The sequence below is a fragment of the Pleurodeles waltl genome, chromosome 11, assembly GCF_031143425.1.
Source record: "Pleurodeles waltl isolate 20211129_DDA chromosome 11, aPleWal1.hap1.20221129, whole genome shotgun sequence".
Classification (NCBI taxonomy): domain Eukaryota; kingdom Metazoa; phylum Chordata; class Amphibia; order Caudata; family Salamandridae; genus Pleurodeles; species Pleurodeles waltl.
Genome location: NC_090450.1, coordinates 925399401 through 925422689, shown reverse-complemented (window position 1 = coordinate 925422689; position 23289 = coordinate 925399401). Strand labels below are relative to the sequence as shown.

Below are 23289 nucleotides of genomic sequence, written 5' to 3'. Positions count from 1 at the left end.
CCTTTTGTGGTCAGTCCAGCTTCTAGCCAGGGTCCCATTGCATTGTGCGTGTATATTTCCCCTGTGCCCTGCATACCCAGTTGTGGGATCTTAGGAGAATACAGCGGTTGTGGGCCCCCTTTCTGTACAAATCTATGCCAGCATGCATGGTCGGCTGTGTCCATCAAAGTGTTTCTGTGTGAGGGAGGGCATGTGTGATGTGACAGCCATGTCAGCACATTTGTGCGACCCAGTCTGTCCTGCACCATTGTTTTCTCTGCTGTGAGTGTTGTCCGGAGCCAGGTTAGTGGACTTTGGAGTTGCGCCGCTGCGTAATATAATTCAAAATTAGGCATGCCTAGACCTCCCTCCTCTAGCGGTTGGTGCATGGTAGCTTTCCCAAATCAAGTCTATCGTCATTCCATTGAGCGGGGCAACACCAGTGGGAGCACTGTGAAGTAATATATCAGCCTGGGGAGCACTATCATTTTTGCTATTGCCACACGTCCCAGGGGTGATAATGGTAGCGATCCCCAGAATACCAGTGATCTGTGGATCGAGCGCATCGCCCTTCCTAGTTTACCTTCCCTGAGGTCTTCTGTGGTGTGATATATTTAAATGCCTAGATATTTAAAGGTGACGTGCCTCCAGGACAGTCGGTACACCGGGAGTGTAGGCCGTAAATGTTCTGGGATGGGTGTCAGTGGGAACAGGCATGATTTCGCCCAACTCACCTGTAGGCCGGATAAGTCCCCAAGAGTTTCAAGGAGTCGTACGACCTCCGGTAGGATTGAATCACTCTCACGTAGATATATTAATGCATCATCTGTGTAAAGGGAGATAATGTGAGGAATGTCTAGCTCCATGATCCCCCACTGCCGACCACGCAGATGAAGACATGCTGCCAGGGGCTCAGTTGCTGTTGCGAACAATAGTGGTGATTGTGGGCATCCCTGTCTGGTGCCCCTATGGATTGGGAAGCTCACTGAAATAACACAGCTAGTTTTCACCTAGGCGGTAGGGTTACAGTACAGTGTGTTAATCCATTCCATGAAGCCGGAGCTAAAGCCCATGTATCTCAGTGTCGCCTTCAATAAGGGCCATCTAAGGGTATTGAAGGCCTTTTCAGTGTCCAGTGACATTGCTACTCTATCATGCTTCCCTTTGGGGGTACCATGCAATAGGCATAAGAACCTTCTGATGTTCTGGAAGGTGTTTTGTCCTGGAATGAATCCCGACTGGTATTCGTGGATTAAGTGACCAATCAGTGGGGATAGCCTGTTGGCAAGTGCTTTGCCCAATATTTGACAATCTAATTTGAGTAGCGAGAGGGGTCTATATGAGCGCACATCCTGTGGGTCGCGGCCTGGTTTAGGTAGGGCTACTATAAGCACTTCACACTGGGATTCTGTAAGAATGCCCAGATATTTTGCTTCATTCAACACCTCCAATAATGGACCCGCTAGGTGAGCCGAGAAAGTTTAGTAGTACTCTGCTGGTAATCCATCCGTTCCAGGCGCTTTATTGTGTGCCAATGGTTGCAATGAAGTACGGATCTCTTCTATGTCTATGGGCTCATCAAGCTCCGTTTTTTGTAGGAGGGTGAGTTGGGTCAGTGGAAGGTTAGTAAAGAAGTCTTCTAATTGTGTTGTGGTGGGTATTGGCCCTACTGTATATAACATGCAGTAGTAATCCATAAGAGTTTCATTTATAGCACGTGAGAGTTAACCATGTCACCCGTCTCTGAGCTAATAGCACCAATGAGAGTGTGGTTCTGTCCGCTATTAACTACCCATGCTGGCAGCCTACTGGACGGGGGTCCCCCTCTGCATGTAATCTAGTGATGTAATCTCTATAATCATGTGTATGCAGGCATGAGTCAGCATCTTTATGTTTTGCACGTAATTCACAGGGTGTGTCTGGGTCCGCTGTGCCCTGTGCCACACCTCTTTCAATGGCGCGCAAGTCCATCTCTAGTGCAAGTAGTTTGTGCATCAGAATGCACTTGACTCCCCCTGCGGCAGTGACCCCGCACAACCACTTTGTGAGCGTCCCAATCTACAGCTTGCAAGGAGGCCATATGCTTGTTGTGCTTGAAATAACTGCTGATGCTTTTAGCCAACTCCTGACGTAACGGAGGGTCAGTAAGCACTGATGGTTGTAAACACCACATTGGTATGTTTGTGTGCAATCTGCCCCACTGAAGACCAATCATGAGAAGGCAATGGTCCGACAGTGTCCTAGCCATGTATTCCCCCTCCAGGACATCTTGTCCCAGGCATGTTGGTCCGAGTATCAGATTTATTCTGGTGTGCAGTCTATGTACAGGGGAGTAAAAAGAGTACTCCCGTTTTTGGGGATGTTTTAAGCGCCATATATCACGTAGACCTCTATCAGACATCCATGAGCAAAGTCCTTGTGTGATAATTCTACTGGGTGCCACGGGTAGGGGAGGGTGGGATCTATCTGTGTCTACATCTGGGAAGCCCTTCGTCCGGAAGTTCTGAAGGATAAGATCTCTGTCCCAAAAGTTGAGGAGCCGGGCTACAAGTGGCTTTCATGAGGCACCAGGTGAAGCTGGTCTGCCTAGGATTCGGTGTGCTAGTTTAATGGAAAAGAGGACTGGTATTTTGTTTCCTGGCACTGTGGTCGTCAGCCATTTCTCTAGGAACAGTTTGGCATTAGGTTCTTCTGCGCAGTCCGGGAACCCTAGGAAGCGAACATTGTTTCTGCGCGATCTCCCCTCTGCATCCTCTGCTTTTTGTTGCAGGGTTGTGACCTCCTCTTGCAGTTGTTTTATCTGAATACAGAGTTCCTGTACTGGTGGGTGCATGGACGCCAAGGTTGACTCAGTGTCGTCCACTCTTTCTGACAGTTTTCGTTGGTCCACACGAGGTAGATTTACTTCTTGTGACACAGTATCACACTTTGATCTCTTGAGCGGTTTTAGTGCCCAATACGACCTGCAGTAGCTTTTCGAATTTAGTAGAGTGGGCTTGGAGCATAGTGTTCATTTGCTGGAGTGTGGCGATGTCTTCCCCCCCTTAGCTGTAAGCGATGTTGGCGTTGTCCCTTTTGAGGGTAGGGAGAGCTTTTCTGCCTTTGGTTTCACCATTTTGTGGTCGAGCAATTCCAGTGTCTGATGGTTTCAAACCACAAGTTCTGGCCCCACTATCCCGAGACACGCTGTTCTGTGTCTGTTGCTGCCGCTTGTGGGTGCCTGGCGTCATCCACGATGGGTCCTCCTGGCCCCGGAGCCTGCTGCGGGCTCCGTCTCGGCAGCTGATGTGAATGCGTGGTGTATGCTAGTTATGCAAGTGTGGGCTCCCTTCCGGTGTTTTGCCCAGTTGCGCTTTTTGGCAGTCTACAGGGCGATGAGTTAAAATCTCCCTTGTTTCTGTTTCCCAGCTGGGGCTATAAATGTATGGAGTGGTCATGTCGGTATCCACTCCATTGTTAGAGTTTCTGGGGCACGGTGTGCCGTGTTGGCGTTAGTTTATTTTAAAGTGGCAATGGTCCTCGGTAAGCAATCAGTGTGTTGAGGTTAGGCAGTTTTATTTCGATTGCAAGTCCCTCCGGTTGGGTAATCCCACCCTCGTGGCCTGTGGGATTCGTGGATCACGGCCTCCAGACTATCACTGCTGCCCGAGGGTCAAATCATAAGGTGCACATTCGATCCTGCGCATAGATCTCGCCTCTGTTTCTGTATTTGGATCAGGGTCCCCAGTCAGGATCTCCAGTGCGGCTACTGTTCTGCCTCCTTGGTTTTATTCTCCGCTCTCTGTGCCTCCCCATGAAGTTGTGCACTGCGGCCGCTCCTCCACCATGGCCACATCCCCTGCAGCTGGGGGCCACATGGGCCCCTCCTGGTCTCCGCCACCTTCTGCCACTCACCGGGTAGGTATTGGCTTCTTCTGGGTTCTCCGCGCAAGAGGCCACAGCTAGGCCCCGCCGTTCCTTTCCTCGCTGGGAATGGCTGCCTCGTGCTGTGCTCGGGCCCAGTTCCTGCTGTCCTGCACGTTGTGCCATTCTACCTCGTGTGTTTGGCGTCATCAGGCGGTCCGTTGGTTACGGACCTCAAGCGGTTACTTTTCCAGTCAGCTGGGGGCCTGGGTGGGGCTACTACATCAGGATATTAGATGGACCTGGAGTGAAGCTGATTATTAAGCTTCTGCTCTGGTCTCCATCTTGGCCACGCACCAATGCGGATTTATATAGCGCTGCTTATCACCCGTAAGGGTCTCAATGCGCTGTCTATGGGCATGGGGAGATTAAGTGATTTGCTCAGAATCACAGGACGTGGCACTGACGCCGAGGCTCGAACCTGGATCGCTAATTTCTGAGGTGGTCACTCTGACCACTGCGCTATATCCTCTCCCTCTTGGGTTCATGCTGGCGAAAGGGATATCACTCTACAATGGATAGCCAGTGTACGACCGTCCCAGGCTGCATGGAAGCGCGGGATAGCATTCTGTATGGGGCTGGGGATAGCAGTGTTCTGGGCTAGGTGTTGCCCACAGAAACATCAAAAGATTTGGCAGAAGTGGGAAGATTATCAAGGCTTGTTCTTGGAGCCTGTTCAAATGGCCGATCTACAATTGGATGCTGAAATCAGACACTATGGCCAAGATATACAGGGTAATGCAACAAGATCTAGAACTGCAACTGTATAAAATTTTAGACACTGCTTTAGGGTGGTGGTGGGGGGGTAGCTAGGAGTTTTTGGTGAACATGTTTTTGTTTTACATGTTTTTGGGGTTCCATTCTGAAGGTTCCTGTGTATGTGTATGTGTATGACCAGCCTGGGTCCTTTTGCTGGCAAAGACCCGATAAAATTTGTTATGGAAAAAAAAGGACAGATTTTGTTCAGGCAACTGGAGATGCTCTGTGTCTATATAAGAAGAGCCACAAGACTGGTAAGGCAGGAAAAGAGGTTATAGGAGTGGCGAAACAGTGGCCTACCAACTCAGCATTCTCTCAACGAATGACTGTTACCGTTGGGAGGAGATGGAGCAGCTTGTGAACATCTGCCCGTAGTTTACTGCTATCATACATTGTGCCTTATATGCGTCAGACATGGCCTACAGGGAGATGAACACAGGTGTCATCCTAAGAACACAAAAGGATGATGGATGGAGTGTTGAAACTTTTCAAACACTCACCCCCAGTCACAGAGCTGGGTTTATTCCATCGTTCTTTTGCTCACCATGCCACCCCAGTTTGGACCCAGCCATATGCAAATCAGTCTTGACCCTGTTCTCCATAGGAACAGTCCAGCCTGAACTGCCAGGCCAGGTCCTCCCTGGACTGAAACAAGCATCCTAGGACTGGTTTCAGGGTATCACCCTTCATCAGCTAGGCTCGCTTGAATCCAGTGGCACAGTGAGCAAGGGCACGCGCCTGGGCATACCCTTCCCACTTAGGGAAACTTTAACAACACAAAAGGATGATGGACGGAGTGTTGAAACTTTTTAAACACTCACTCCCAGTCACAGATCTGGGTTTAATCCATCGTTCTTTTGCTCACCATGCCACCCCAGTTTGGACCAAGCCATATGCAAATCAGTCTTGACCCTGTTCCCTATGGGAACAGTCCAGCCTGAACTGCCAGGGCAAGTCCTCCCTGAACCGGAAACAAGCATCCTAGGACCGGTTTCAGGGTATCACCCTTAATCAGCTAGGCTAGCCTAAGAAGACATATATGACTTTGGGTGTCGGGATTCCATCCCAAGGTACAGCAGCACAATATCAATGTCCCCACAGGTAGACACCATGATGGAAACATATAAAAGGAGAACTGACACAGCCAAGGCCATATGAGCTTTCTAAAGTCAGACTGGTAAAATTTGTTTTCTGAACCAACAGCTGATGGGAGTGCTAAGGAGGTGGTGGCAACATCAGTGCTCTGACTTTCAACAGCCATTTCAGTAGGGCCAACTTCAGAAAACCTATTCCAAAGGAGGCTTTAGAGGCAGCAGCAGTTGTAGTTGAGACAGCTGGGGCGCCACTCCTTCCAAGTAGTCAGTTGCCCGCACTTACACAGCATTGGTCAGGGGAAGGATACGAGTTATTCCTTCTACAATAGGAGAAATATCTTCAGAGAAATTAGTCCTGTCATATGTCTAACAAGGATACTGTACTGCTTGGGGTTCCACACCACCAAGCATCCCACCTCAGTGTCACAAAATCAGCTAGGGACATTAAAGACTGCTGCAAGATGAGTTATAGGCACTTCTAAACAATGGTGCTATAGACCCTCTTCCTCCGCATCAAAGTAGTCAAAGGGAATACTTCCTCATCCTAAAGAAAGACTGGAGACAGTAGGCTGTTAATCCAGCTGTTAATCTGTTGCATATTGTGGGAGGTCTTAAAGATGACAACCCTGCAAGATGTCACTACGCTGCTTTCCAAAGTAGATCATATTGTGACCCTCTCTTTGAAGGAGACGTCTGCTTTCAAATTCCTGTCCATCTGGTGAATAATTCCTACCTTAGACTTGTTGTAAGTGGGTAACACTATCAATTCAAAGTGTTACCCTTTGAGGTCACAACAGCCCAAGGGAATTCACTAAATGTCTATTGGTGGTTGCAGCAAATCATTAATGTATTCCTGTATTTGGATGTCCAGATGCCATCTGCTATGCCAACCACATATTGAAAGAGATCCAACCGCTTTTGGGAGCTGTCCTGGACTCGGTGACAGACAGGGAAAGCCGGTCCTAAACCAGATGGAGTGAATGTATTTCAGAGGCTGCTCCCCTTTACCAGACTCTGCATCCTCTAACAGTGAGAATGATCATGAAATTGGTTGAGACAATGTCATTGTGCATTACGGTAGCTCTGAACACCTGCATACACATGTGCCCATTTCAGGAGTGTCTGCAGAAAATGGTCACATGTGGCGGGTCACTTGGAAGATCTAGTGTTGGTATGGCACGATCTACAATGCTGGAACAGCAAGAACTTGTTACTGGGCAGATTGTTTCTTGACCCTCAATCAGAGATGATCATTACCACAGAAGCCTCACTCTCGGGGTGGGAAGTGTATCTGCGTAACTTGGACTTTTCAGGGAACCTGGTTGCAAAAACATAAACACAACAATTTATTGAAGCTAATACTAGTCAAATTGGAACTCGAAGCGTTTTACTTATGGATTCTCAGCACTACAGTTCTTGTACCAAAGAGCAACATTACTATGATGTACTGCATCCACATCACTAGTTTCACCTGTCAACATTGGCACAGCCGATAAGGCACTTGGCCATTAGACACCAAGTTTTGCTTTCAGCAGAGCATCTGCTGGGGGTGGACAATGGCTTTGCGGTCCTGTTATGTAGGACGCATCAACAGGTACATGAATGAGAGATGAATCTCTGAATACTTAAGCAGAACTTTCAGAAATGTGGGACGCCCACAGACAGTCTGTTTGCCACAGGAGTAAATGCAAAATGCCCAAGTTTTGCCTCCAGCTACCCACATCCACAGTCTGTGGTCAAAGCTCTATGGATTAACTGGTCCAAGGAAGTGAAGAAGGTGTGACAAACTTCCATGACACTCATACTTATTGCTTCAATGTGGGCAAGACAGTCATGATACTCCACGTGACTGCAACAAGGAGACATCCAAATCTCATAGGAATTAATCTTGCAATTTAGCACCTGAAGAGTTTGCTTATCTGAAGTCCCAGAGGACTGTATGCTCATTATGCAAGAAACTCAGACTTGCCCACAAGCCTGCTATGCTGCAGAAAGGAAATTATTTGTTCAGTACAACATCAGTAGGCACACACACACTCTGCAAGCATCGGTTTAGGACTATAACATTTATACAAATCAGAGTTTGCATACAATCTTATGAAGCTCCTTTTAGCACTGGTAGCTGCTTACATACAGGATAGACAACATAGATCTGTATTTAGGATTATAGTAGTTAATGCATTTATGCAAGTCCTTAAAGAGTTTTCTCTCTAGAGACACCATTGGTTTCTGTGTGGGGCCTTATTGTAGTCACACAAAAGGATGATGGACGGAGTGCTGAACAATGTAAACACTCACCCCCCAGTCACAGATCTGAGTTTAATTCATCGTTTTGCTCACCGTGCCACCCCAGGTTGGACCCAGCCATTTGCAAATCAGTCTTGACCCTGTTCCTCATGGGAACAGTCCAGCCCGAACTGCCAAGCCAGGTCCTCCCCAGACCGGAAACAAGCATCCTGGGACCGGTTTCAGGGTATCACCCTTCATCAGCCAGACTAGCTTGAATCCAGTGGCACAGTGAGCAAAGGACCCATGTCTGGGCATACCCTTCCCACTTAGGGCAACTTTAGCAACACAAAAGGATGATGGACGGAGTGCTGAACAATGCAGACACTCACCCCCAGTCACAGATCTGGGTTTAATCCATCGTTCTTTTGCTCACCATGCCACCCCAGGTTAGACACAGCCATATGCAAATCAGTCTTGACCCTGTTCCTCATGGGAACAGTCCAGCCCGAACTGCCAGGCCAGGCCTTATTGTAGTCTTCACCAGACCTTCTGAGTCATTACAGGTTGCAAGATGCAGTACATCTCACGGAAACTAGCCTCTCCGGTAGGTATCAATTCCTTATGCAAAGTTAGTGAATTACTGGCTTTAACAGTCTAGGAGTCTTTCGTTCAGGGGCATAGAGATAATGTTGTCCTGCCTAAGATTGTCCCACTATTCCATGTCAGCCAGTTTACTGACTTGTCTATTTTCTTTAAACACTCTTAGTGGTAGAAATAGCAATGTATGCATTAGGTGTAAAGAGAGATCCAATGTATTATTATAGTGAAAGAACCCAGTGCATTTCCAAGGCAAAGCAACTCTTTGTTGCATTTGCAACAACCCACTTGGGAAACACAATCTCCAAGTCAGCTTTTGCACAATGGATAGTAAAGTGCATTTAGGTGTGCAATGCTAAAGCAAAACATACTCTCCTTACTTTGCCAAGAGCACAATCTACTCTCAAAAAAGGAGCTGCAGTGGCCTTCCTTGTGAACATATCACTTGCAGACCTCAGTATGGCTGCTACGTGGTCCACACCACACACCTTCGCAAAGCTACTGTGTATGCACATTAATCCCAGACAAGAGGCATAATTTGAGCAAACTGTCCTTAAAAACATTGTTTAAGACATCTGCTCGCAAGCTAATGCTTTGGGGGGCGAGCACTGCTATTTCAGTGTATGCAAAGCATGTCATATACAGCTATATATATTATAAATGGAAAAATGTTACTAACCTTGTGAGCGTTTGTAGCATGTAGTGCTGTAGATTCACATGCACGCTCCCCAGATGCAAGTTCACGTCTCTGATATTTACATTACATACATTATACATTATTTCACACTTCACCTGTAAACATTTACTGTTCTCCTTCGCTTCGTTCCCTTTTCTTTCAGTCACCCTTTGGGGGGAAAATACAGTCCAACTCGTCCTGAAGGATTGTGGGCTTCAGGAGGGTATCATGACCCACATCAAAACCAATACTTCAAAGAAAAACATGCACTCCCAATACTAAATGGGGGGAGTGTGCATAGCACGTGTCTCTACAGCACTAGAGGCTACTAACAGATAGTTACTAGATAAGTAAAATTTTCCTTCTCCCACCTATGCTGCAATCTACACCTGCACCATGAAAAAAATAGAAGTACTATCTACACATAATTATCTTTGTATGCCAGGCTAAATTTGCTTTACTTACTCTGTGAAGTCTGTAACACCACCTGGGGCTTGGTTTGTGCTAAGAAAACCACACATCAATAAATAAAACATAAATATCTGGTATTTACCAGAAATAAACATGTTCTCAATTCAAAATCTGCTTAGAATCTTATACTTGGCTGCTTACTCTGACCTGCAATGTACAGAACAGAAGTTTAAATGATCTTTGATTTTCTCTGATCATGTTTCCAGAGAGTTGTCATGCTACCCATACCCTCCTTGCCTGTGCATTAAAGAATCTCTTAATGGCGGTGTCTGGGCCTCACACCAGGCCCTACAAATGTGTATACTCTGCAGGTATTTTACCAGAGTCTTCCTGAAATGTGACCAGGTCCTGAACTTTGCTTTCTTCAGCACCACTTTCCAGGGTTGTTTGTCAGGATCCTCTCTTGGGGTCTTTCTGGACTTCTACCACCACAAAGCAACTAAGACCGCACTGACCCCCTGTGGAGTCTTTTGCCTAGCCTTACCATCCATACATTGTTTCACGCTATCTAGATGTATGCATGTTTAGTAAGTTATGTTCTTTGTGGTTTAAAAAAAAAAGTAAAGGATAAGAACCCTGGAAGCTCAGAGGTGTGCTGTCAGCCTTATGGCCACTCATCCTGGCGCCTCTTGCTGCCATCACCCTGAGTTCTATTTTTTCAGTCAACCTGAGGGAATCCATGGTTTACTGTCATGGGAGAAACTCCAGAAACTGGGTCAAGGAATCCCTGAGGGGACCTATCAAAGCAGCTTAGAAGTGCAGCACAACTAGCTACTCTGTCAATGCCGACCGACTTCCGACAAACATTGTTGCCCAGGGAGTCCCATCATCTGCTTTCTTTATCTGGCAGGTATAAAGGAGTAGAACTCACCACATTTATTTTTTTCTTTGCAAACACTACCGCCAGAGCATCAGCTATATCTAATTCTCTAAGGAACTTTGGATTGTAATGTGCAGGTCGGAATTTGTTCTCTAGCTGCCTCTTTGCAGGGCACACAGACAAAGGATTTGCAAGAGGGTCCATCATGAAGTCCAACAAGCCCCTTATCAAGGCAACCACTGGTCAAGCCTGAGGCTTAATTTGGATTTTTTAAACAATTACAAATGTGGTCACCTTCAGCAATAATGTCTGAACGTTGAACTATTTTGCAGCTCCATTGGACAATTTGCTAAATTAGATAAGATCAACAATTCGAGAACCCTTGATGATATTGCCTGAAGTGATACTGAAGATGTTGGAATGTTGAGGAGAAAGCCTGTACCATTTACAACTAGTAGACTTAGATGTCTTGTGTCCTCTGCAAAGGTGAAACAGGATGCAGATTTACAGATGTCAGGCATTTAGAAGGAGGCTGGGCTTTTTTGGGGGAGCCTAAATACACTAGAAAGACTGGTTGGATATCATCCTCAGTTAACTATCATCTGCTGGTGTTCAACGAGATTGTGTACGGTGACTAATCCTCTTCTAAGTTTGTAACTTTGAAGCCCACCCCTCTTTATTCAAGGCAGGGGCTCACTCTAGACATTGGAGACCGACCCCACTAATGTCAGATTGTCTCTCGACATCGAGTGATGCCTCAAAATCAACCCCTTAATGCTACAAACCTCTTAAATTGCCTCAATGCTGAATGATGTTCCAAAGGTCCTCTCGAAATTGACTGCCTACACTATAGCGCCGGTGATTTTGATATGTTACCCACACACCTCCTGAAGTGGCAGTAGCAGCATCACAGGAGGGAGAGCAGATGGAAACTAAAATTATTTGCACTAAAGCTGATGCAAAAGCTGAACTGTTACCAGTCTTAGCTCTGTGGATGCAATTACCTGTTCTCTAGCCACCTGTATGGCATGTTTATTTAACAAATGTCAAAGAGCCTGATTTAGATATTGGCAGATGGGTTGCTTCTTCACAACGGTGATGGATATCCCCTCGCCCGAAATATAAATCCTATTATTTCCTATTGGATTTAGATTTCAGCAGACAGGATATCCGTCACCGTTGCAACTGGTAACCCATCTGCCAATATCTAAATCAGGCCCATAGTTTTTAATAGAGTGGTTGTCTGGAAGACAGACAGCGGTAATATCATGGTTGTCATTCCTGTGGGTCATTTCTCCGTCCACCTCGGCTATATTGGCAGCCTATCAGCTCTGGGCATTCATTGCTGCCCTCCCGACCTCCTTCGATGATGTCTGCGCTGGGCGACAATACCTGACCATTGAACAGCCTAAAGGTCCTTAAATCTATGTTGTGAATGTGCAGCTCATATTAAAATATTGAAGTGCTGTTTGGAGCATTCCTCTCTTACAATAATTCTTATTTTGGTTCAGTTGAATTGTGTTAAAGATTACATTGTGCTTAAATGCTTTCAATTGCATAACCATTCTCTATGGTGTTCTCTGTCTTTCAAAGCTGGCACTCTTCAACTATTACTTTGCGGTTTTCGTAGATCGTTGTGTCAGGGGCAAAGTGGAAACAGACTCGCAGTTAGTGGATTACATGTCAAAAATTTGACTGCAATGTGCTTCTGCTCTGTAGTCTAATTTTAGACTCAGTAAAGGTTTTGTGAGGACACATCTGAAGTTCACGTATGATGTATTGTTCCTAGGTTCCCACTACCTTCGTCAAAAACTCTGCTTTTGAGAGGCTATGTGGTGTGTGGTCCCAAGGAAAGCTTTTAGTGTGCTGTCTCGCGTGTTTACACAAGAAGGTATATTTTCAGTCCGATCCTCTCATCTGAATCATGTTTTCAGGCTAGTAGCGATACCAATATTGGCAAACTGAAGTGTGACTTCAGCAGCACAGATTTGTCCACTGTTCCCTGTAATACTTCATGCTGTTACTGCTGGGAAAACTCCTGCTAGCCTGCAAAAATGTAATCCGAAGAAACCACTTTATCTGCATCTGCTAAAAAAGACATTAAATCGCTTATTCCGCCCTTAAGTGCCCTCTCTGTTTCAATGTATTCCATTGTTAACCCTTTCTCCTTTCTGGCTGCTATGAAAAGGCTTTGGTGCAGAGCTTCCAACTCAACTGTTCAGAGCTTGTCAAGTCTGTTGCACTATTGAAACTCTCATGGGCCCAAGTTACAAAAAAGTAATGGAAATCAAGGAGAGCAAGTGAAGGTCAGTTGCTCCTGGTTACAGATGGTTGAAGACATACCTGTTTTATTATGCTTCAGAACACTGTGTTGTAAAAAACAACCAGCTGAAGATGTCGTCTGTGGGCTTTGAGCCAACACCATCTTGAGTCATACCGATTCTGTCTATTGTAGACGCTTAAAAACCTTAGATAAACAACAGATGGAGTGATGAGGCTGAGAATGTGAATCAGAAATATTTTTCAGCCACAAACCTTTGGTTACTGGTAACGTTTTCATTATTATGAATCTGTGGTTAAATAAATATCTGTAGTAGTAGCTAAATGTCACCATTTCATATTGTTCTCTTTTTTTATTTCGTTTCCAACAGATTTGATGTGTTCGTGGATGATCAACATAATTCTCCACCGTCTTTTCAAGGGCGGAGTCCCAGAAAAAAACTTCACTTCAATTCACGTGATGATCACGAAGGTACGCTGTGACCTATCGCATCATAAACGTGCCTCACAAGGTTATATTCTCCTTTTGAATGATTGTCAGCCCTTAGCACAACTGTGCAGGTGGCCGCGAACCCAGCAGTGATATAAAATGTGTCTAATATCTGTTGGAATCAATGCCCTGAACCAGGGTTTCGGATTATGACAATACGCCCAGAGTTTATCCACTTCCCTGTAGCTGAGCTCTGTGATCATTTGATCGTACGAGAGAAACCTACAAAGTTTCTTGATTGGTGTAAACTTGAGCAACTGTTGTTAAACAAGCCTTTCGCAAAGCAAAAAGGTCTGGCTTGCCGTTTAAGTCCCAACTTGTAAAAAAAAAAAAAAAAAGCCTGATGCAATAGAAACAAGCATTTACAATGCAACAGGTCTCACATTTGCTTGAGTTGGAGCTATTGGCATTGTGAATTCATACCTGGACTTTTCTTACCACATAAATTGGTCAACCCTGCCTCATAATTTCATCTTTTTCTACCATATAATTCCAGTGGCCCTGCGTATAACTAAAGCAATTCCATTTACCTTCTTCCTCGATCTGCAGCAAAAATGAAAATGTTGCCATTTACTATCCTAATTTAAATCTGCCATGCTAATTCCAATCGAATTCCACTTTCACCACCCCACCATCAGAGTTGCTTGCAGGCTAACACAATTCCCCCAAAAAAGCCACAAGAAAGCCACAGAGGAGAAATAAACTAGAAGGGTCACCCAAACCTATCAAGAGTGTTCAAACAATCATAGTGTAATAAGGATGTTAAATTAGCCTGAATCACGATCATAATTGTAATAAGGAGAGAAAACATATACAATTATCATATAAATCTTTAACAGAAATAACGTTTTGGCATTAGACTGTAATGCCCTAAACAGCCCCTAGAGGGCACCATAACAAAAATATCATTTGTAAGTAGTATGGTCATGTAACCATATTGTTAGCCCCATGAAAAAAAGTGGAGAAAGTAATGCAGTGTAACCATATATGTAACCCTAATAGGGCGATTTTAGAGCTAGCAGGCCTTCTGCAATGAAACTGCAAACAAGGCTTTTAAAACAAAGCATCTCCCAGCTGTAAAAATGAAAGTTCTAGCCATGAGAAAGCTTGAAAAACACTGAATGGTGGGAAGGGTTATTATTTTGAGGTTTTTTATTAACCTAATGTGGGGACCCAGACATGATACAGACAGAGCATTTTGAAGGTGGTCTTATTGTCCTACGACCACAACAAACTGAGTTATGAACAACAATGTTTTGTAAAATAAAGCCCTGCAAAGCATTATGTGGTGGGTTTTCGTGAAGCAGATATTATGTTGACTGAAATGCTCCGAACAGCCCCTAGAGGACACCACAATAAAATTAGCATTTGCAAGAAACATGGTCATGTAACCATACAGTCCGCCCTTAGAGAGCATAACCACATGAAAAAAATTGTAGAAAGTAATGAGGTGTAACCGTATATTTAGCCTCTAGAGTTCATAATGCATTACACATTTTCAGGACTAGCAGGCTTAGTCCAATGATACCACAAACAAGGCCCATAAAACATAACTTCTAGCTGTAAAACAAAAGTTTCAGCCATGAGGGAGCTTTAAAAGATAATGAATGGTTGTAGGGGTTATTATTTTGGAGTCCCCACTAACATAGTGGGTTGACCCAGAGATAATGTAGACAGAAAGAGCACAGTGTGGTTAATGTGTTGAACGTGATCCCATTGTCCTAGGGCCACCGCGGGCTGTGTTATGAGAAAAAATGTTTTGTAAAAGTAATGCCTGTAAAACATTATGGCCCTCATTCTGACCCTGGCGGTCTTTGACCGCCAGGGCGGAGGACCGCGGGAGCACCGCCGACAAGCCGGCGGTGCTCCAATGGGGATTCCGACCGCGGCGGTAAAGCCGCGGTCGGACCGGCACCACTGGCGGGGTCCCGCCAGTGTACCGCGGCCCCATTGAATCCTCCGCGGCGGCGCAGCTTGCTGCACCGCCGCGGGGATTCCGACCCCCCCTACCGCCATCCAGATCCCGGCGGTCGGACCGCCGAGATCCGGATGGCGGTAGGGGGGGGTCGCGGGGCCCCTGGGGGCCCCTGCAGTGCCCATGCCACTGGCATGGGCATTGCAGGGGCCCCCGTAAGAGGGCCCCTACATGTATTTCACTGTCTGCTGCGCAGACAGTGAAATACGCGACGGGTGCAACTGCACCCGTCGCACAGCTTCCACTCCGCCGGCTCGATTCCGAGCCGGCTTCATCGTGGAAGCCTCTTTCCCGCTGGGCTGGCTGGCGGTCTGAAGGAGACCGCCCGCCAGCCCAGCGGGAAAGTCAGAATTACCGCCGCGGTCTTTCGACCGCGGAACGGTAACCTGACGGCGGGACTTTGGCGGGCGGCCTCCGCCGCCCGCCAAGGTCAGAATGAGGGCCTATGGGGCAAGTTTCTGTTCCACAAATATTTTAGTATATTGATACGACTGTAATGCTCAGGACAGCCCCTACAGGACACCACAAAGAAAATAGCATTTGGAAGAAACATTTTCATGTAACTGTATAGTTAGCCCCTAGAGGGCATAACCACACAAAAAGAAAATGGTATTAAATAATGCAGTATAACCATATATTTAGCCCCTAGAGGGCATAGTGCGTTAATGATTTTCAGGGGTTGCATGCCTACTGCAAAGATATTACAAACAAGGCCATTAAAACACAATCCATTCCCAGCTGTAAAACAAAACATCCAGCCATGAGAACACTTAAAAAGACATTGAATAATGGGAGGGGTTATTTTTTGGGGGACCACACTAACCTAGTGTGGGGACCCATAGATGATGTAGACAGAGAGAGCACATTGTGCTGAAAGTTTTGTAGGTGGTCCCATTGTCCTAGGACCACCACAGGCTGAGTTATGAGCAAAATGCTGTGTGGAAGTAATGTATTGCAAATCATTATAGGGCGAGTTTTCGGAGTGCAGTGAATATTGTAGTATCGGCTCTCCCGTTGTGCCAGGAGGGAATCTTTTGCTTTGAGACTTTCTGTTTTACGTAAAGCATTTACCAATTTCAAGTGTTTTAAGGGGAGAGCCATAAGAAATTACGCTGATGAGGTAACTGTGAACAATGTGACCAGCGGTCCAGTACTGCTTATCAAGTTCATGCTGTCAGTGCCAGGGCCGCCATGCAGCATGAATGGGAGGGACAAAAGAAAAAAAATTGTTTGCCCACGCTGAAGTATATCGGCAGTCGTGCAATAACCAATGTAACAGGGGGAGTCTGCAAGGCTTGAAAAATTTAAAGTATTCACCAATGACATCAATTGATTTTTGAAAGGCAAGCCCAGGAACGACTGAAAGTGATGGGTGTGAGATGGGTGTGGTTAAAAACCCACAATACTTACAAGAGGTCAGAGCGCTTGTGCGCTCAACCTAAAAATAACAACAAAAAATTGGTGTCTATATACGTTGAATCTGTGACAAAAATAATATAAAGTGTGATGGTTCAGAGTACTTTTCATATGTAAAATAGCCCCGCCCATGCACTGCAAATGATCTTGCAACGCTGTATTGCTTTCCACAACAGCATGACATTTCTTCCATGAGGAGAAGCCCCTTCACTTGAAGTTATGGAGGTGTGTGATGAACTTTCAATCCCTCACTGCACACTTTCCAACATTTCACGTGTAATGCTGGCTGCCTATTTAGGATGTCAAAGCCTTTGGGAATGTTTGTGAATACCAACAAAGTTACTGGTCTGTGGGTGTGATCCAGAGTTACCCAAAGCCACATCACTGACCCCCCCGATTAAACTTTATTGCCCATCTTTACTGCCATAAGTCATACTACCTGCCAGGTGTTCTGCAGTCTTAGGCCCTATCTGCAGTGGTAACTGCCCACAGCTTGTATTATTGCTGTAAACCAGGGGCACAAAGGTGCAATAACATGTGTATGTGTGTGTATGTGTATATATATATATATATATATATATATATATATATATATATATATATATATTCCCAGGCATATCTACTCCTGCACCTTGGTGTAAGTCTACATTTGTTCTCTGTTCATCATATCAGAATGTAGATTTGTACTTAATTGTAGACTTGTATGTCTCCACCCCTTCAGCTCAGGAGGTGGGGGCATCTAAGACTGAATTTACAAGTGTAAAGTTTCTACTACTAACTTTTTATACTTAGGTGCAGATCTAGGCCAACATGGCAGAGTTCTTCCTATGAGAAAGTATAGGGAAAAATAACAAAGTTTAATAAAAATGTTTTAAATGGGTAAACATTCATCTGGCACCGATTTAGTTATTAAATCCTGTAGAAAACAGCCAAATGGGTTTGTCTCTTAGCAGATTCCTTGTATAAATGGAGACAGAAGATAGTATGTGGTGTCTTTAATTTGTCAGCCACGGCTGGTGGGACATCCTTTAATTTAAAATGTAATATTTGGTGGTTTGCTTTATGTCCTTAGGAGAGTTACATGCAATTTGATTTTTTTTTCATAAATGTAATTTTACTACTCTGGAATCTGATGTTGCTGCCAATTTAACACACACTGGGTGATCTAAGACAGCAGATCCCAACCTGTGGTCCGCGGACCCCCAGGGATCGGTGACACATTCCCAGGGGGTCTGAAGTCCTGGGCCAGCAGGAAGGCACTTCTCCAGCTGGGGCCTGTTGACAGAAATACATGTGTATTTTTATATTTATTACTTTATTTGTGCAGCAGTTTGAAAAGCACTGCAGAGTTTGTTGTACATCCAGCAGCTTATAAGGCAAAAATTAAAAGAATAAAGATAACTGGGGATTAATGTATCTGTTAGACGGAGATTGGAGTTTTGTCTAGTGGCAGCCTTGACTCATCTAAGATAGCGTAGATGGTCAATGTGCCTGCTGCAAAGAACGTGTATCATGAAAAGAACAGTATTGTATGTGCATATGTCAGTGGTTTACTGTGCAGTCCATAAGTTACAATCGTAATCTAGCATAGTGAGCTTGAACTGCCATCAAAGAGCTGCATGCACACTGCATGGCACAAATTAGAAAGTTATGTTTTTCCCCCCAATCTGTCATTATCCTTATGCTGCTATAAAAGGTTTGCTTGGGCAAAAAAACATTCTTGTTATTAAAGTTAACGCTAACCACTGTATTATGTTCTGAATCCTGAGTTTGTGTTTCTCCAGACCAAGCACCTTTAGAAAATGCTTAGCAATGTGGATGAGACTTGAACCAACACCTTGTAGTCCCCTGTAAAGTGCTCTGACACCCTACACCGGTAGGAGGGGTGCTATAAAACAAATGAATTACATGTGACAGAGATCCTATGAAGAGATGAGAAGCCTTTATGTTTTAACTTCTTTTCCCCGCACATACTTATGTGAAAAAGTTTTCCCAGATCTTATATACCTAAAAAGTAAAAACAGAAATCGCTTGGGAATTGTAGAACCTGACCTGAGGACTCCGCTTTCCTGAATAAAACCAAACATTGAAAAGTTAATCGCTGAGATGCAGCGCCAACTTTCCCTGTAAAATGTTTAAATTTTTGCATATTTTTTCAATATAAAATCATTATATTTTTTGTAATTCGAGTATTTGTTTGGTGTGTACTTGTTTGTGTATTTTTTGCTAACTACTTTGTTAATGTTTGAAATTTAAATCGTACAAATTGATTGAGGGTCCCCGGCTTCCAGTAGTGATTCAGTGGGGGTCCTCAGGAGTCAGAAGGTTGGGAACCACTTATCTAAGATATCGTGTGACAACTCATGACAACTCATTATGTCTTCAAGGAGTGCAAACCAGTTTTATCTTAGACTCCCATTCATGCATGTTAGCTACTTGATAATAGCCTGTTTTTTTTGTTCTTTTTGCATTTCTGTCTGTACCTATCAACTTTCACTGCACTTATTAGTAGTATTTATATGTATATATTTTTTATTTTCTGGGAAGAAGTTAATATATTTCCACTTGGATTTAACAAGTAAATGTACACTCACACATGGGTGACTGTTTGGTTCTAGACCTTTAACCATGTAAAATAAAGCAGTCCACTCTTGAGAAAAGTCTAGCAGAACAGTACAAGTAAACCTACACTTATACAGCTGTTTAATCTTCATTTATAGAGTTCCTCATGGTTTCAATCATTTATTGGGCTGTCACTCATGATTGGTAGATCGGTAGATTGAGAAACCGCTTTCAAAACAAGACCTAATTTGCAATTTGGTGGTGTTTCAAAGTAAAGGGCAGTTTAGAAACATTGTGTTCGATGGCATCTGTCGCTGTAGATACGCATGTTTTGCAATAGCTCGCCATCTGGTGTTGGGCCGGAGTGTTACAAGTTGTTTTTCTTCGAAGAAGTCTTTCGAGTCACGGGACCGAGTGACTCCTCCTTTTGTCTCCATTGCGCATGGGCGTCGACTCCATCTTCGATTGTTTTTTTTCCGCCATCGGGTTCGGACGTGTTCCTGTCGCTCCGAGTTTCGGAACGGAAAAATAGCTAGATTTCGGAAGATTTTCGTCGGTATTGTTGCGTTCGGGATCGGCGTAGTTAGATTCAACACCGCGTCGAAGGATCGAAGAGCTCCGGTGCCCTTCGGGGTAGTTTTTTCGATCCCCCGTCGGGGCCTGGTCGGCCCGACCGCGTGCAGGAGAACGCCGATGGAACGGACCCCGTTCCGTTTCTGCCCCAAATGCCACAATAAATACCCCTACACAGACCAACACTTGGTCTGCAACCTGTGCCTGTCACCTGAGCACAGTGAAGACACCTGCGAGGCCTGTCGTGCGTTCCGGTCCCGAAAAACACTCCGAGACCGTCGAGCCAGAAGACTTCAGATGGCGTCCGCACCGACAGCCCACCGAGAGTTCGAGGAACAAGAGGAGGAAGGTACCTTCTCGATCCAAGACTCGGACTCCGAAGGATTCGACGATACACAAACCGTGAGTAAGACGTCGAAAACCACTCAGAGGAAGATTTACAAGGCCCAGGGGACGCCACTGCCACCAGGCCATGGCTCGACCCATAAATTCGGTGACCGACCGTCGGCACCGAAAAAGGCCCAAACAGTGCCGAGATCGTCCGACTCCGGTCGAGACACCGGCACGCAGCCTTCTCGGGACCGAGAAAGTGCTGGAAACAAGCATCGACACCGAGATGCCGGTGTAGACACGGCTCGACGCCGAGACAGCGGCCCCGAAGAAGATCGGCGCCGAGAGGTTTCGGCCCCGAAAAAGAAAAAAGTCACCTCGGAGCCGAAAAAGGACGCTGACAGGGTTTCGGTACCGAAACAAACTGCAACCGACCCAGCTTCAGGCTCTTATACAGAAGAGCACTCGCTAACCTCCCAAATGCAAAAGCATAGGTTTGAGGAAGAGCTACAATCAACTGATGTGGACCATACGCAAAAGCGTATTTTCATACAGCAGGGGACAGGAAAGATAAGCACCCTTCCCCCTATTAGAAGAAAGAGAAGGTTGGAGTTTCAAACTGAACAGTCACCACAACCAAAAGTGGTGAAAAGAGTTACCCCACCACCCTCTCCACCGCCCGTGATTGATGTCTCACCAGCACAAACTCCATCACACTCCCCAGCTCACACCACCATGAGCCAGGGTGACCAAGATCAAGACGCATGGGACCTATACGACGCCCCAGTGTCAGATAACAGTCCGGAGACATACCCTACGAAGCCATCTCCACCAGAGGACAGCACTGCGTACTCTCAAGTGGTGGCTAGAGCGGCACAATTTCACAATGTAAGCCTCCACTCAGAACAGGTCGAGGATGATTTTTTATTCAACACACTCTCCTCCACCCACAGCTCATACCAAAGCCTGCCTATGCTCCCTGGTATGCTCCGGCACGCAAAAGAAATCTTTAAGGAGCCGGTCAAGAGTAGGGCAATCACACCAAGGGTGGAAAAAAAGTATAAAGTGCCTCCTACAGACCCGGTTTTCATCACTACACAGCTGCCACCAGACTCTGTTGTTGTAGGAGCAGCTAGGAAAAGGGCCAACTCCCACACATCTGGAGATGCACCACCCCCAGATAAAGAAAGCCGCAAGTTCGATGCAGCTGGTAAAAGAGTTGCAGCACAAGCTGCAAACCAGTGGCGCATCGCGAACTCCCAGGCACTACTTGCGCGCTATGACAGAGCCCATTGGGATGAGATGCAACATCTCATTGAACATCTGCCCAAGGATCTACAAAATAGGGCAAAACAAGTGGTTGAGGAGGGACAGACCATTTCCAACAACCAGATCCGCTCCTCCATGGACGCTGCAGGTACAGCTGCACGGACAATTAATACATCTGTAACTATCAGAAGGCATGCATGGGTCCGAACGTCTGGATTTAAACCAGAGATTCAGCAAGCAGTTCTCAATATGCCTTTTAACGAAAAGGAACTGTTCGGCCCAGAAGTGGACACAGCGATTGAGAAACTCAAAAAGACACGGACACTGCAAAAGCCATGGGCGCACTCTACTCCCCGCAGAGCAGAGGGAATTACAGCACATTCCGTAAAACACCCTTTAGAGGGGGGTTTCGGGGTCAAAGCACACAAGCCAGCACCTCACAAGCAACACCGTCCAGTTAACAGGGACAGTATAGAGGAGGTTTTCGGGGACAATATAGAGGAGGGCAATTCCCTAGAAATAGAGGAAGATTTCAAAGCCCCAAAACCCCTACTACTAAACAGTGACTCACATGTCACTCACCCCCTCCACACAACACCAGTGGGGGGAAGAATAAGCCATTACTACAAAGCATGGGAGGAAATCACTACAGACACTTGGGTTCTAGCAATTATCCAACACGGTTATTGCATAGAATTTCTACAATTCCCTCCAAACATACCACCAAAAGCACAGAATTTGACAAAACATCATTCCAATCTCCTGGAGATAGAAGTGCAGGCACTATTGCAAAAGAATGCAATCGAATTAGTGCCAAACACACAAATAAACACAGGAGTTTACTCACTGTACTTTCTGATACCAAAGAAAGACAAAACGCTGAGACCAATCCTAGACCTCAGAGTAGTGAACACTTTCATCAAATCAGACCACTTTCACATGGTCACACTACAAGAAGTATTACCATTGCTAAAACTACACAACTACATGGCAACTTTAGACCTCAAGGATGCTTATTTCCATATACCAATACACCCATCGCACAGGAAATACCTAAGGTTTGTATTCAAAGGAATACATTACCAATTCAAGGTACTGCCTTTCGGATTAACAACCGCACCAAGAGTCTTTACCAAATGTTTAGCGGTAGTCGCTGCACACATAAGAAGGCAGCAAATACATGTGTTCCCATATTTGGACGACTGGCTAATCAAGGCCCATTCGTTAATAGAGTGCTCAAATCACAGAAATCATATCATACAAACCCTCTTCAAACTAGGGTTCACCGTCAACTTCACAAAATCCAACATTCTGCCGCGCAAGGTACAACAATACCTAGGAGCCATAATAGACACATCAAAAGGAGTAGCCACTCCAAGTCCCCAAAGAATTCAAAATTTCAACACCATCATACAACGCATGTATCCAACACAAAGGATACAAGCAAAGATGGTATTACAACTCCTAGGCATGATGTCTTCATGCATAGCCATTGTCCCAAACGCAAGACTGCACATGAGGCCCTTACAACAGTGCCTAGCATCACAGTGGTCTCAAGCACAGGGTCACCTTCTAGATCTGGTGTTAATAGACCGCCAAACTTACCTCTCGCTTCAGTGGTGGAACAACATAAATTTAAAGAAGGGGCGGCCTTTCCAAGACCCAGTGCCACGATACGTAATAACAACAGATGCTTCCATGACAGGGTGGGGAGCACACCTCGATCAACACAGCATCCAAGGACAATGGGACGTACATCAAACAAAACTGCATATAAATCACCTAGAACTTCTAGCAGTTTTTCAAGCACTAAAAGCTTTTCAACCAATAATAGTTCACAAATACATTCTCGTCAAAACAGACAAC

At 45.4% G+C, this 23289-nt stretch overlaps 1 protein-coding gene across 4 annotated transcripts in view; it reads left to right on the top strand.

Annotated features, from left to right (window-relative positions):
• Nucleotides 1-23289, top strand: part of MPHOSPH9 (M-phase phosphoprotein 9) — a 311640-nt gene that overhangs the window by 249197 nt on the left and 39154 nt on the right. For all 4 annotated transcript variants that reach the window (XM_069214980.1, XM_069214979.1, XM_069214981.1 and 1 more), the window contains exon 21: nucleotides 13180-13280. In XM_069214980.1, coding sequence (XP_069071081.1) covers nucleotides 13180-13280 — 101 coding nt within the window. The remainder of the gene's footprint in view (nucleotides 1-13179; nucleotides 13281-23289) is intronic.